The 12,356-nt window shown below is 40.5% G+C and overlaps 1 protein-coding gene across 1 annotated transcript in view; it reads left to right on the forward strand.

The window, feature by feature from the left end:
- Positions 1-12,356, forward strand: part of LOC311047275 (neural-cadherin-like) — a gene marked incomplete at both ends in the record, with an annotated part of 231,151 nt that overhangs the window by 108,763 nt on the left and 110,032 nt on the right. The window contains 3 exons of the mRNA XM_084059930.1: positions 1,714-1,882; positions 5,398-5,568; positions 6,981-7,153. Of these exons, the coding sequence (XP_083916056.1) occupies positions 1,714-1,882; positions 5,398-5,568; positions 6,981-7,153 (513 nt within the window). The remainder of the gene's footprint in view (positions 1-1,713; positions 1,883-5,397; positions 5,569-6,980; positions 7,154-12,356) is intronic.

A 12,356-nucleotide genomic window follows, 5' to 3' on the forward strand; every position in this document is an offset into this window, starting at 1 on the left:
GTGAATGTGTGTGTGAATGGGTAAATGTTTGCACATTTTAAAGCGCTTTGGAAGCTCCATATAAATGCGCTATTCACCATTTTCTTTCACCATTTATAAATATCACGATGCCTGGCAAATCTTGACCTATGATCTTTGATGCTGCTTTTATTACGTTTCTCCAAATTCACACCAGGAGCAGTAGTCTGCTTCCATGTTCTGAGACAGCGGCGAAGATCTATGCATCGTCTATTAGTCTATGGCGAGAATCGACTGCCGCCTCCCCCCAGGCGGCAGGAGGTGGAGCCAACAAAAGGCAGCGCGGCAAAGTAGAGAAAAGTTTAACGTTGCTGCTGCAACAGTGCAGTGAGACAAAAGCGCACTGTTGTCTGAAATAGGCAGGGACTAGGCGTTCAAACAGACTTGACGTGGGTGTTTCACACGTTTTGTTCTCACGGATTTAGCTACTGCTGCTGGTGTGAATTGGGCATTATTAAGCTCCTTGGTGTCAACGGCTGAGCAGTTTGCATACCACACTGTGATGGAGAATCACTTCCCTGCCTTTGACACATTAAACTTTTTGCGTCGTCGCAGAAAGAGTCGGTGGGTTTTCTGCACAACATGGCATACTTTGACACTCCATTGAAGACAAGAATAAATGGTGCTCCCCAGGAATTTGAAGCCATCTCTCTTAACAGCATGATCATTGATGACTAAGTACTGAATCTCATCTTTGATTCTGCGGACGTCCACAGCCATCTCCTTGGTTTTTGAAGATGTTTATGGTTGTTATGAAGCCACTACTCAACTAGAGAGGAGACATCTGCTCTGTGAGCTGTTTCATCTTTACAGGAGATCAGAGCCGTCACAGCACAGTGGAGTCATCCACATTTATGTACTTAGAAACTTTTCCGTTTACTGCCAAAGCACCAGCCCCACCCTGCGTGCCCGCCCCGTGGAGCCGACAAATTGCTTTTTTAGAGGTATTTTCAGATACCCTGTTTGGAACGCTTGTTAGCAGCAAGGCACTAGCAAGGCATTGGTCCTGCTGCTGAGAGAACCCAGTGTGTACCTGATTATAAAACGCAGTAGGGCTCCAGAGACCTCTCTTTCCTGGGCCTTTTTGTCCGGGGAGCGGTTTGAATTCCTGGCTGAGACACAGCCAGGCCTTCAAAAAGAAACCAATTGAATTATTCATGGTTCTATAGTTGTACACTCACTGCATTTGGTTGTACAGCTGTATAGGCTACTGCAGTGTGGTAGCCCAACACTTGATTAGTTTGTTCTCATATCTCCCCTGTGAGCTCTGCGTTCTCATTAATGTAACATTAACTTCAACTCATCTCATTCTCTCTCTCTCTCTCTCTCTCTCTCTCTCTCTCTCTCTCTCTCTCTCTCTCTCTCTCTTACCCCCCCCTCTCCCATCTCTCTCATTCTCTGTCTTTCTCCTCTCTTTCTCATTCTCTTTTTCTGTCTCTTTCACACTCATTAACCTCTCTCAGCCTAGTGTTTTGGATTTCATTACAGGCAGAATTTTTCAAACGTTTCTAAAAATGTGTCGATGTGAGCTAGTAGATCGTCTATTTTCTTACTTTTTGGCTAATCAAAAGTATAAAATAAGGCTTATGTGGTTAACATGTGTTTCTGCTTTGCTATCTTTGTCCACCCCCCTTCTGTTCTCTGCCTTTCCCTCCCTCCCTCCATCCATCCATCCCTCCTTCCTGCTCCTTGCAGTGTCAGCAGTATGGCGAGCAGGCCGCTGTGTTGGAGAACCAGCCCGCCGGAACGTTCGTGCTGCAGGTGCACGCCGCCGACGCGGACGAAGGCGCAAACGGAAAAGTCAAATATGGATTGATGCACAGAGACAGTGCCACGCCCGCCTTCCGAGTTCACCCCGACACAGGTAGGACGGCAGCAGGGACGTGCACAGATAGACTCTAGGTGGTGCTAGAGCACCTGCCCTTTGCCCTCTTGACCAGAAGTGCCCTTTTGAAAAAAAGAAAAAAAAAGCGTTTTTTTTTCCTTCAGTTTACAGCAGGGGTCTTCAACAGGGGTTCCGGGACCCCTAGGGGGTCCTCAGAGTTACTACAGGGGGTCCGCCAAATCTTTATGTGATATGATTTTTCTTTTTACCATAACCACTCGAAACCTAGCATCCCTTTTGTGAGGAGAACTTTAGCCAAAAATAGCAGATCTACAAGCCCACAACGCCTCGCGCTGCGAGGCGTTGTGGGCTTGTAGATCGGCTATTTTTGGCAAAGAGGTATAGGTGTAGAGGGAAAAAAGAGCAGACCAAGTAAACAAAAAAAAGTATAATTTACTTGAGCACATGCCCCTCAAAATGTCTGTGCACGCCACTGGACAGCAGAGATGAAACATGACATGACGTGACAGTCAGGGGTTCGCCAACTTTTTCATGTCAAGGTCCCCCCAAATTAAGATGTATTTTGGACCCCCATCATAAACAATTTTTTTGCCAGGGACGACCATGCCTGTATACGATTTTGTATTGTTAAAACTAGACTGGTGCCGGCCTACTCACCCAGTTATGCAATGTTTTATTTATGCCCATATATGCAGATTTCTGTGTCAGGCATGCCCTGTGGGGGATCTGCAGTGTTTTCTATCTCTTTTTGGACCCATCTGTCTGTCGGATTGGTGGTTCTGGACAACCGGATCTCCATACATGTGCCTATATATGGCCGTAATGTTAAAATCGCGGTTCTGGACAAGCGCTTATCTGACCAACTGTGCACTCAACTCCCTCGGGTCGTTTGGCGATGCGCGTGCCAAGTTTGAAGTCGATCGGTCGGACGGTTCTTCGAGAAACATGAATAACAGACGGACATATGTACAGAAATTCTGTGCGTTTATTGTTCAAAAATATGCTTAAAATTAAGATATTTTGAAAATAACAGATCTACAAACTCACCTTGCCTCGCATCGCGATGAGCTTGTACAGTAGATCATATATAGAGCTTGCAGATAGATGAACTGTAGAGTTAAAGTGGTTAAACAGATTTTGATGCTATAAATCATTAACTCGTTTAGCCTTACATTAAACTAGAAGCTGTTGGACAGGGACCATTATTAGAGTTTTATTGGAGTCAATAGACCGTTGAATCCGTTGCCCTCATGAACGCAAGGTCTCGGGTTCAAATCCGCCCCCTGACGTGTGGTGCATGCATTTCCGCCCGGCTGTCTTGTCCGTCTTCACACTTCGATTGAAATGATGTATAATAAACTAGAAAAGGGCCCTTAGTTCTCAGAGCGCAGATCTCCACCAGCAAAAACATAATCTCCGCCTCCCGGCCTTTCGACCGGGCAGAGATAATTAACAGATCAAACCACATCATACAGTATTACACGTACGTAGGCCTGCTGTAATTGACTCCTCCTCAGTCATGTGTATAGTGGTCCAATCATAATATACGTCAAATCACACCAGTGAGATGAACTAACTAAGACAGCATGGTCAATGTTTAATGCGAATGTTCTGAAGCAGTGGAAATTTCTCTTGAGTGGAGGGGGGTCTCATGGCATTTAGTCAAAGATAAGTTTAATATTTTACTGAATTCCAAATGCTACTCTCAGTAACATGACAGGGAAAGCTAGAAATCGAAGGACATGTCATACTTAATCTGAGTCCACTAATTATTAAATTTAAAACCGCTAAAGGGTGGTTGTGCTATCCTTGTACACAGACTGTTAATTATGAACGAAAGCTTGATAGACAATGGTGTTTTTTCAGTCATTAAAATATTGGCAGGCTCATTTTCTCTCCACAAAGCACCTAATCTTAGCATGTAATAGGCAATTTACTGCGGGTTTTGTGAACAAATATAGTATGAAATGGCTTGTTTGCTCGCCTTGTTCATTTATTTATGGATGGATAATTTGATGTCTAGAAGAACGGCTTCATTGCAGTGCTGGAAGAAGTATTCCGATTACTTTTTTTGTAAAAGTAAAAGTTCTGTATTAAAAAAACGTAAAGTACAAAGGTATTGTCATCAAAATATACTTACAGCACCAAACGTAAGAAATGCTCATTATGCAGAATGTCCATTTACATAACCATATTATTGGATTGTAATTAGTAATGCATTCATGTGTTCATCACTTTAATGTTGCACCTTAAAGGTGGGGTTGATTTTAATTACTTTATGTGCTGCTGGGTAGCTAACCTATAATAATACATAATAATACATCATCATTCATTATTTAATGTACGTGTTCTGAATTAATAATCTAAATTTGCAAAGCTACTAAATAAAGCTGTCAAATATTTGTAGTGCATTTAGTCTTTATTGTCCCAGCGGGATATTTGTTTTCACAGCCTGTTCAACATAGAACACATAAGGAACAGTAGCATACATAGAATCTCCTAAATACATCCATACTTCCTAACACACATGTCAGCGATGCAGTTTGTTTAATGCTACAATGGCTGAATGCACAGTACTCCTGCCAAGGCAACATTTTTCCCATCTCAAAGTTCTATATCTCCTTCCAGATGGCAATATTGTGACTTGATGATTGAGGGGGTGATCACTGTCATTTGCTATTGTGAGTGCTATACACGTGACGGCTCTGTTGTTCATATCTGAGGAGTGTGGGTGTAGGAAGGTCAACGATTTTTGATGGTGGTGAGTTTGTTTTTGTCGGGGGTGGTCAATATATTGAAAAAGAATAGGGAACAGCACAACAGGATGGATTGAATTATGCTTTTTTTTAGGTGGAGCGCGACCGTACAACTGACCAATGTCAGATTTATCAGCTGCGTTGTGACAAGTGTTGTGACCTTGTAGATCAGCTTTTCTTGAAAAGTGTTTAAATACGCCCACCTGCCGTATAATGACAGGCCCAAAAATAGGGGCGCCAGGTTGAAAGTGGTTAGAAAGACACATCGGCTGCATAATTGCTGACACCGATGTCATCAAAAAAGTCAAATGATGGCTGATATATCGGCCAAACAGATGTAAATTATATCGGTCTGGCTCTGAAGTATAGAAGTATAGTAAAAGTACTTCAAAATTGTACTTAAAGGTAGGGTAAGTGATTTGCAATTATTCAAATAATTGCAAAATGGGTCTATATTCTGATAGTACTTGTTACTATAGAGTGTCCTGTCCATATAAGGAGTCTCCCATGTCTCTCCAGCTCTTTATTAAACAGAAAGTGAATTTTCAGTGCTCTCTCTCCTGTTGTCACCTACCTGAAAATGTACTATATTCTGTTTACTAAAGAGCTGGAGAGACCCCTGTGACCAATCAAACGCTCTGTAGCAATGATTACTATCAAAATATTGTACTTTAACCTTTTTAACAAAAAAAAAAAGAAATTACAAAGAAATATCACTTACCCTAAGTACAGTACTTGAGTAAATGTACTTAGTCACTTTCCACCACTGTTTTCCAGGTGAGATCGTGACGGCCAGGCGGTTCGACAGGGAGCGTCAGAGGGAGTACTCCATCACCGTAACGGCCACCGACTGGGCGGAGGAGCCGCTCATCGGCATCTGTCAGCTCCACGTCCAGATCCTGGACCAGAACGATAACAGCCCCAAGTTTGAGAACCTGCGCTATGAGTGTAAGTGCTGCACAAAGAGTGTTCATTTGTTTAAAGCTGCAATACGTAACCTATATGTCCTACCCAGGATCTGAACCACCAGCATATGGGTTGCCAACCGTCCCTTGGAATAAGGAATCATCCCTTATTTGGAAACTAAAAGACCTGTCCCTTATCGAACTGATAAGTGACACACTTGACACACAATCAATGACACACATCTTACAACTTCAACAGCTCATACTGTATATACATTTATATTACTGTATAATACAGGTTGTAACCAGGTAAACCCTCTAGACTTATTAACCCATTAACGTCGGGAACGCATCTGTGTCATTTTTTTGATTTGAGTTAAAAAAGCATTATTTTAAAAACAATTTTGCTATTCAAAAATAGCAGATATACAAGCTCATAGCGCGGCACCGAGTGCCGCGCTACGAGCTTGTAGATCTGCTATTTTTGAAAATGCGTGCACATTTGTGAATATATATATATTATTTGAAAGCGATTTTTTAAAACTCAAATCTTTGTTTCTGGGGGTCCCTGGAACCAAATATTTTTAGATGGGGGGTCCGCGGCCAAATACATATCATTTTGGGGGTCCTTGACAATTATGAAAACGTTTGAGAACCACTGATATAGCAACATAGGTTTCTTTAGAAAACTGTTAGGATTTAGAAGACATTTGTAGAATCGGCTTCAGGTCTTAATGGGTTAAACTGGACCAACACCAAATCTCTTTGCCAAAAATGACCAAACAGTAGATCAGCTATTTGTGGCTAATGTTTTTGTCTGCGTGCTCGTTCATATTTCTCATCACTTCCTATTTCACTTGTTTATCCTGTATCCTGTGTGAGTTAATTGATATCCTCACCTGAAAATGTATTTTCTGTTCACTAAAGAGCTGGAGAGACACCTTTAAACAAACACTGTAGCAATGATTATCAAAACATAGAGCTACTTAACACTTATTTTAACAAACAAATATCACCTACTACTGGGTCTGCCTGTTTCTTCCAGTCACGTTTTTTGCTGCCACTGTCGCAAACATTGCTTGCTCAGGGTGTGACAATGCCGGGTCTCTGCTCTAACATGTAAAGTGTCTTGAGACAACTTGTTGTGATTTGACACTTAATTAAAATGTAATTGAATTGAATTACAGCACATTTACCTCCGCACTTTTAACACATACCTCAGAGTTGCAAATAGATAAATTAACACTGAATATTTTATTGTGAACACTGTGAGCCTTTTTTAGATAACATCATATGTGAGCTTCATCTCGCATATCAGCCGTTATCTCTCACATCCATCGTTCATTATCTGACAGAGATTGATCTTCATGGTTATAATCAGGTCTGGCAAACTTCTTCTCTTTTGTGGAGATGTATAATTGAGCCATGATGTGCTCCTGTCACTCTGCCATCCAGACTTTCTCAGAGAAGACACTATGATCGGCACCAGTTTCCTGCGCGTGGCGGCCCACGATGACGACTTTGGTACCAACGCCGCTATCACCTACTCCATGTCCCAGGAACAACCCGAGTACCTGCGGGTCAACCCTGTCACCGGCTGGGTGTACGTTAACCAGCCCATATCACAGGTCAGTCAGAGGTCAAGGGTCAACCATGATGGTGACCCCAGAGGGTCAAACCTGTCACGGAAGTAACCGATTAAATATGTATTTGTTATTAACCCATTGAGACCTGGAACTGTGTCATTTTTAGATTTGAGCTAAAAAGCATTAATTTATACTTTGGGCTATTCAAAAAATAGCAGATATACAAGCTCATAGCGCGGCACCGAGTGCCGCGCTATGAGCTTGTAGATCTGCTATTTTTGAAAAATCGTGAAAATGTGTCCAAATCTTTGAAATATATATATTTTTAAAGCGAACATTTTTAACTGAAATCTTTACTTCTGGGGGTCCCTGGAACACAATATTTTGATGGGGGTCCGCGGCCAAATACATATAATTTTGGGGGTCCTTGACATGAAAAATATTGAGCACCATTGACATAGAAACATACGTTTTTCAGAATACTGTTGGGATTTAGGAGACATGTAGAATCGGCTTCAGGTCTCAATGGGTAAATCACCATTGCATATAAAATGTTGCTGTCTTTGCACCGATTAATGTACCTTTATTAGAAGGATAAACCCCTTGAGATGCATCATCTCGTTTTCGAGAGGGTCTTTATGGGATGCTGATATGTTAATCTGATTACATATTTAGGCTATTCATTATTAACCCACAATGTACAATTTCAGTGTCTTTATACTTGCATAATGGGGACATTTGATATTGTAGTCCTGAAACTGACATTATCATATGCATGAAATGGCTTTTAGTAGATACAAAGCAATGATGTCAACCTGACCAGGTTTAGCATACTGATACTGTAATTAGCTACGGTATACTGTATGCATGCATGGAATGGAATGCATTACATTACAAAGTACAAAACACTACAAAAAAGTATTAACTCCAGGGTTTAGCTACCTTTCAGGCGAATGAGGAAAGTGAACTATTTGGTCATTATTTGGTAATTGCAGCCTTCCTGTATTGTAATTTTATGAGCAATCTGCAGTGTACCTCGTTAAGATATTGATTATGACATGATTACACGCACACGCACGCACACACTCACAACACACACACACACACACACACACACACACACACACACACACACACACACACACACACACACACACACACACACACACACACACACACACACACACACACACACACACACATTTCTCTCTCTCTCTCGAATCATGAGTTGTTAACAGTGCGTTGATGGCTTAATGATTACCGCTGAATCTGAATAGAAGGTGTGATCTAGAGTCCTTACAATGCTGTTGTAAAGTAGGCTACTGAAGTCTGTTTTCAACCGAAGATGCGGAAACAGTAGACAATGTGTTGTGAGCTTGTACTGTAGATCGGCTATTCTCTGTGAAGTGATTTTGTGTATAGAGGGAAAACAGATGGGGGCCTAGTATGGGCCCGTGCAGGACTCCGGTCATCTATTTATATAGGGTTTAAGGGGTTAACCTACCTATATCACAGGTTAGTTGGAGCAGTGATTCTCAACCTGTGGTTCGAACAATTAAAGTGACAATTTAAGGCCATTTTAATACCCCAAAAAAAATGAAAGTAATCAACAAACTATACTATAAAAACTGGTCAAACATTGGCCAAATTATGAAGTATATTAGATCTACAAGCTCACAATGCAGAGCTTGTAGATCGGCTATTTTCACAATATTTATCTGTGGAACCGTGTAAAACTAAACGTAATGCCTCAACTACTACAATTACAAACTTGTGAGGGTGGGGGGGTCCCCAGTTCAAATATGATTATTTCGGGGGGTCACGGCCTGAATAGGTTGAGAACCACCGAATTAGAGGTCAACATCAGCCATCCAGAAAAAGAAAAACATGTTGGTTAGCTGGATAAATTAAAGTATGTCTCTAAATTATATATTTCCTATTGAGGAATGTGGAAAGACCATTCTTTACAATTATGCATAAATATCTTGGCAAGAATAGCTTCTTGTATAATTTAGCACTAGCTGTGTGTCCTTTGTCCATCAAAGTGTTTTTCACTGAGATACTAGAAGTAGGTCACGTTGCATTGATTTATTGGACTGAATACAGTTTTTTTGTCACTGTGACATTAGGTTTTTGAGCTTTTGATTTTATTAAGCTGACAGTATGTGTGGTGGGTTTACAATACGCTGTGTGTATTTTAAGCCTGTGTGAAGGTTTATTTGCATTTGTAACATTCTTAAACACTGCACTGACAGAGGCGTTTGTTTTGTGTTCCACAAAGGCTGTCTCATGACATAGAAGTTAAAGAATATTCCTCCAAAAGGTTTACCTACAAAACAGGAAAGTGTTTCAGCTGAGGTTCATGTGACAATTTTTATATACATATTGTCTATAGATAAAGTGGACTGGATTGGATATCTAATTTAACTTTTTTAAAAAAAAAGTATATAATATAAGTAATAATAATGTAACCAACATTTACTTTCAATACCTCAACCACCAATATGCTTTGACTTGTGCTTTATGGATAGACTTAAGACTCCCTTTATGATAAAATACCGTATGCAGGATTTGTCAAAACCTCTTAAAGATGATGGGTGAGACATAGAAACTAGCTACACAGATCCCTGCTGTACAGTCTGGAAATAGTCGCTGTAAGGAATACAATATATTACAATCAACGTAATAACTTCCTGCAACAGTTCCTCAAATAATAATCTCTCAATGCAGTAGCTCTTCTATGAAACAGTTACTGCCTGGGGAAAAACTGAGGAAAAACATTTGGTCTTAGATTTCAATACTTTCTTGGAAATAGACAAATTAACCTGTGTTCTTAATTACAGTGTAACGAGAGTGTTTAAATATATGCCTTGTGCTTCATGGATGGACTCGCTTTATGATAAAAATATGCAGGATTGTCATCTTTAAGAGGTTTTGTCAACAGCTCTTAAAGATGATGGATGACACATAGAGACTATGTCAACTAGCTATATAGATTTCTACTGCTGTTTTGAAATATTTGTCAAGTTGTTCATGTGATCTGTATGGAATAGATTTAATGTAATAACTTCCTGCAACATTTTATACTACTATTAGGAAGGTGGATTTTGTGTGTGTGTCCAGAATGCAGATCAGTTGTCCATTTGCCTCTAAAGCTGGCACAAAAATCGGTAATGGGTCTGACTTTTGAGTGGCCTATCTTTGGTACTTTCAGTTTTGTCAGCAACTGTTCAATTCATATTAATATTTGATATTTGCCCCATATTTTGGCCACTATGGCGCCCAGAGCCATGGAGATAGAAATAGTTGTGCCATATGCATTCACTCCATCAGCTCACAAACGTAGCGTCTCTGACCCCTCATTGACACAACTATTTGTATATACCATACATGGTTTATACGAATACGAATAAAAAAAATGTTGCACTGAATAATAATTTAGTTTTATCCCTTTATATTTGTGACTATTATGGGCTATTTAAGATATTAGGTTTACGGTATACTACTGGTGAGTGAGCATTTGCAATTGTGGCCCCTTGAGTGAGTGTGGAAATTAAGTGGCCCTCTCCATCATCAAAGTTGCCCATCCTAGACGCTCACCAAACCGGATGTACTGCGGTGCATACGAATCCCCAGACATTCTGTCCCAGAGACACGTGTGACATGTCATCCCATCTCTCTGTACCACCTGTCTCTTGTCGCTATCCTGTCAAAATAAACCAAAAATGCAAAATGTGAAGCTCTAGTTACATAACATTGATTTATGGTGGTGACAGCGCAGGCAAGGGGGAACTAATTAAACATTTTACTGACACTATGGGGAATACAAATGACAAATAGGACCAGATGACCGCATTCCATAGCCCTGAATCTGTTTTGACTGTTGTAGAAGTTAGCTACGTCCTGTCAAGTTAACCTACTTAGAATTTAGGAACTTGCCCAGTCAAATGCAACAAGACTAAGGGCTCTATTTTGGGTAAACAGGCGACAGTACAAAGTGCAGTCAACAGCAGGCAGCGTACCCACTGTGAAGTGATGACATGGGTTAGAATAGATCAACTATTTCAGATTGAGACACAAAAGAGAAATTTGGTGTCTTCCCCCAAACTTAAAAAAAAAACACGTCATGAATTAACCACTTAGGCCCTATTAAAATAGAGAAAATAGTAAAAATCTACAAGCTCATGTGTCAACATATTGCATGTGTCTCACCTGTTGTGAGATTTTAGATCTGCAAAATCTGTCAAAAACTTTTTTTTTTTTTTTTTGGAAAGGTACAAAATAAACGGGATATTTACCCGCGACCCATAAAAACGGGTCCACGACCCAAAATGGTCCAGACCCTATGTTCAGGAAACACATGCAAAATGATATATATATTTAAAATATGTTTTACCAGCTTGAAGGATTCATATCAAAGTGAAACAGACAAGCATAACATAAAGTGGGTTTGTGTGATTTTGATGTGCCAACCAAAGTGACAATAACATTATGGCGAGTCCCCAAAATACAAAACTCGCAGCTGTGTCCCGGGAAATTGTCAATTTGCCTGTCCACTGCTTGCCTCGTGCCAAGGTCCCTGCCCCGAAATAATCTGGGGCCCAGAGAGTCTAGCCCCCGCTAGCAACCCCTAGAAGCAGTCCTGCTCCTTAAAGTAACACTTCAACCCCAAAATGACTTTTTTTCTATCAATTACTCACCCTTTGAAGCCTTGAATTCACAGAGATTTTCGTTTGTGTTGCATTTTGCTAGACAGTGAAAGACGAATCCACAAACAGAGAATATACTTGATGAACTGAAGAAAGTAAGGGTTGAAGATTAACAACAGCAACACTATTTAACACCCTCAGTATAATCCAAGTGTCTCCTTATCATCCTCATTAATTCCAAAACGCTGCATTTTCTATCAAACTTTACTATGCAAAAGACTTCAAGTGTTGAAGAACCAGGAATGAACGAACAAGGATATGTGCCTGAGTGTGTGTGGTTCAACGCAAGCTGAGTTCACACACACACACACACACACACACACACACACACGCGCGCTCGTCAAGTTGTGTGCGTCATTCGTGTATTTTTTCCTTCGAAAGTGTTTTAAACACTAAAGTTGGAGCAAGAATGCCGTTTTTTGGAAGTGATGAGGATATTACTGGATAAAGCACACTTGGATTTCACTGTGGCAGTTGTGTTGGAGTTTATACATCTAATAAACTTGGACCCCTATTTTCATCAGTTCATCAAGTCA

The sequence above is a fragment of the Gymnoscopelus microlampas genome (genome assembly GCF_963454915.1).
Source record: "Gymnoscopelus microlampas genome assembly, chromosome: 6".
Lineage (NCBI taxonomy): Eukaryota > Metazoa > Chordata > Actinopteri > Myctophiformes > Myctophidae > Gymnoscopelus > Gymnoscopelus microlampas.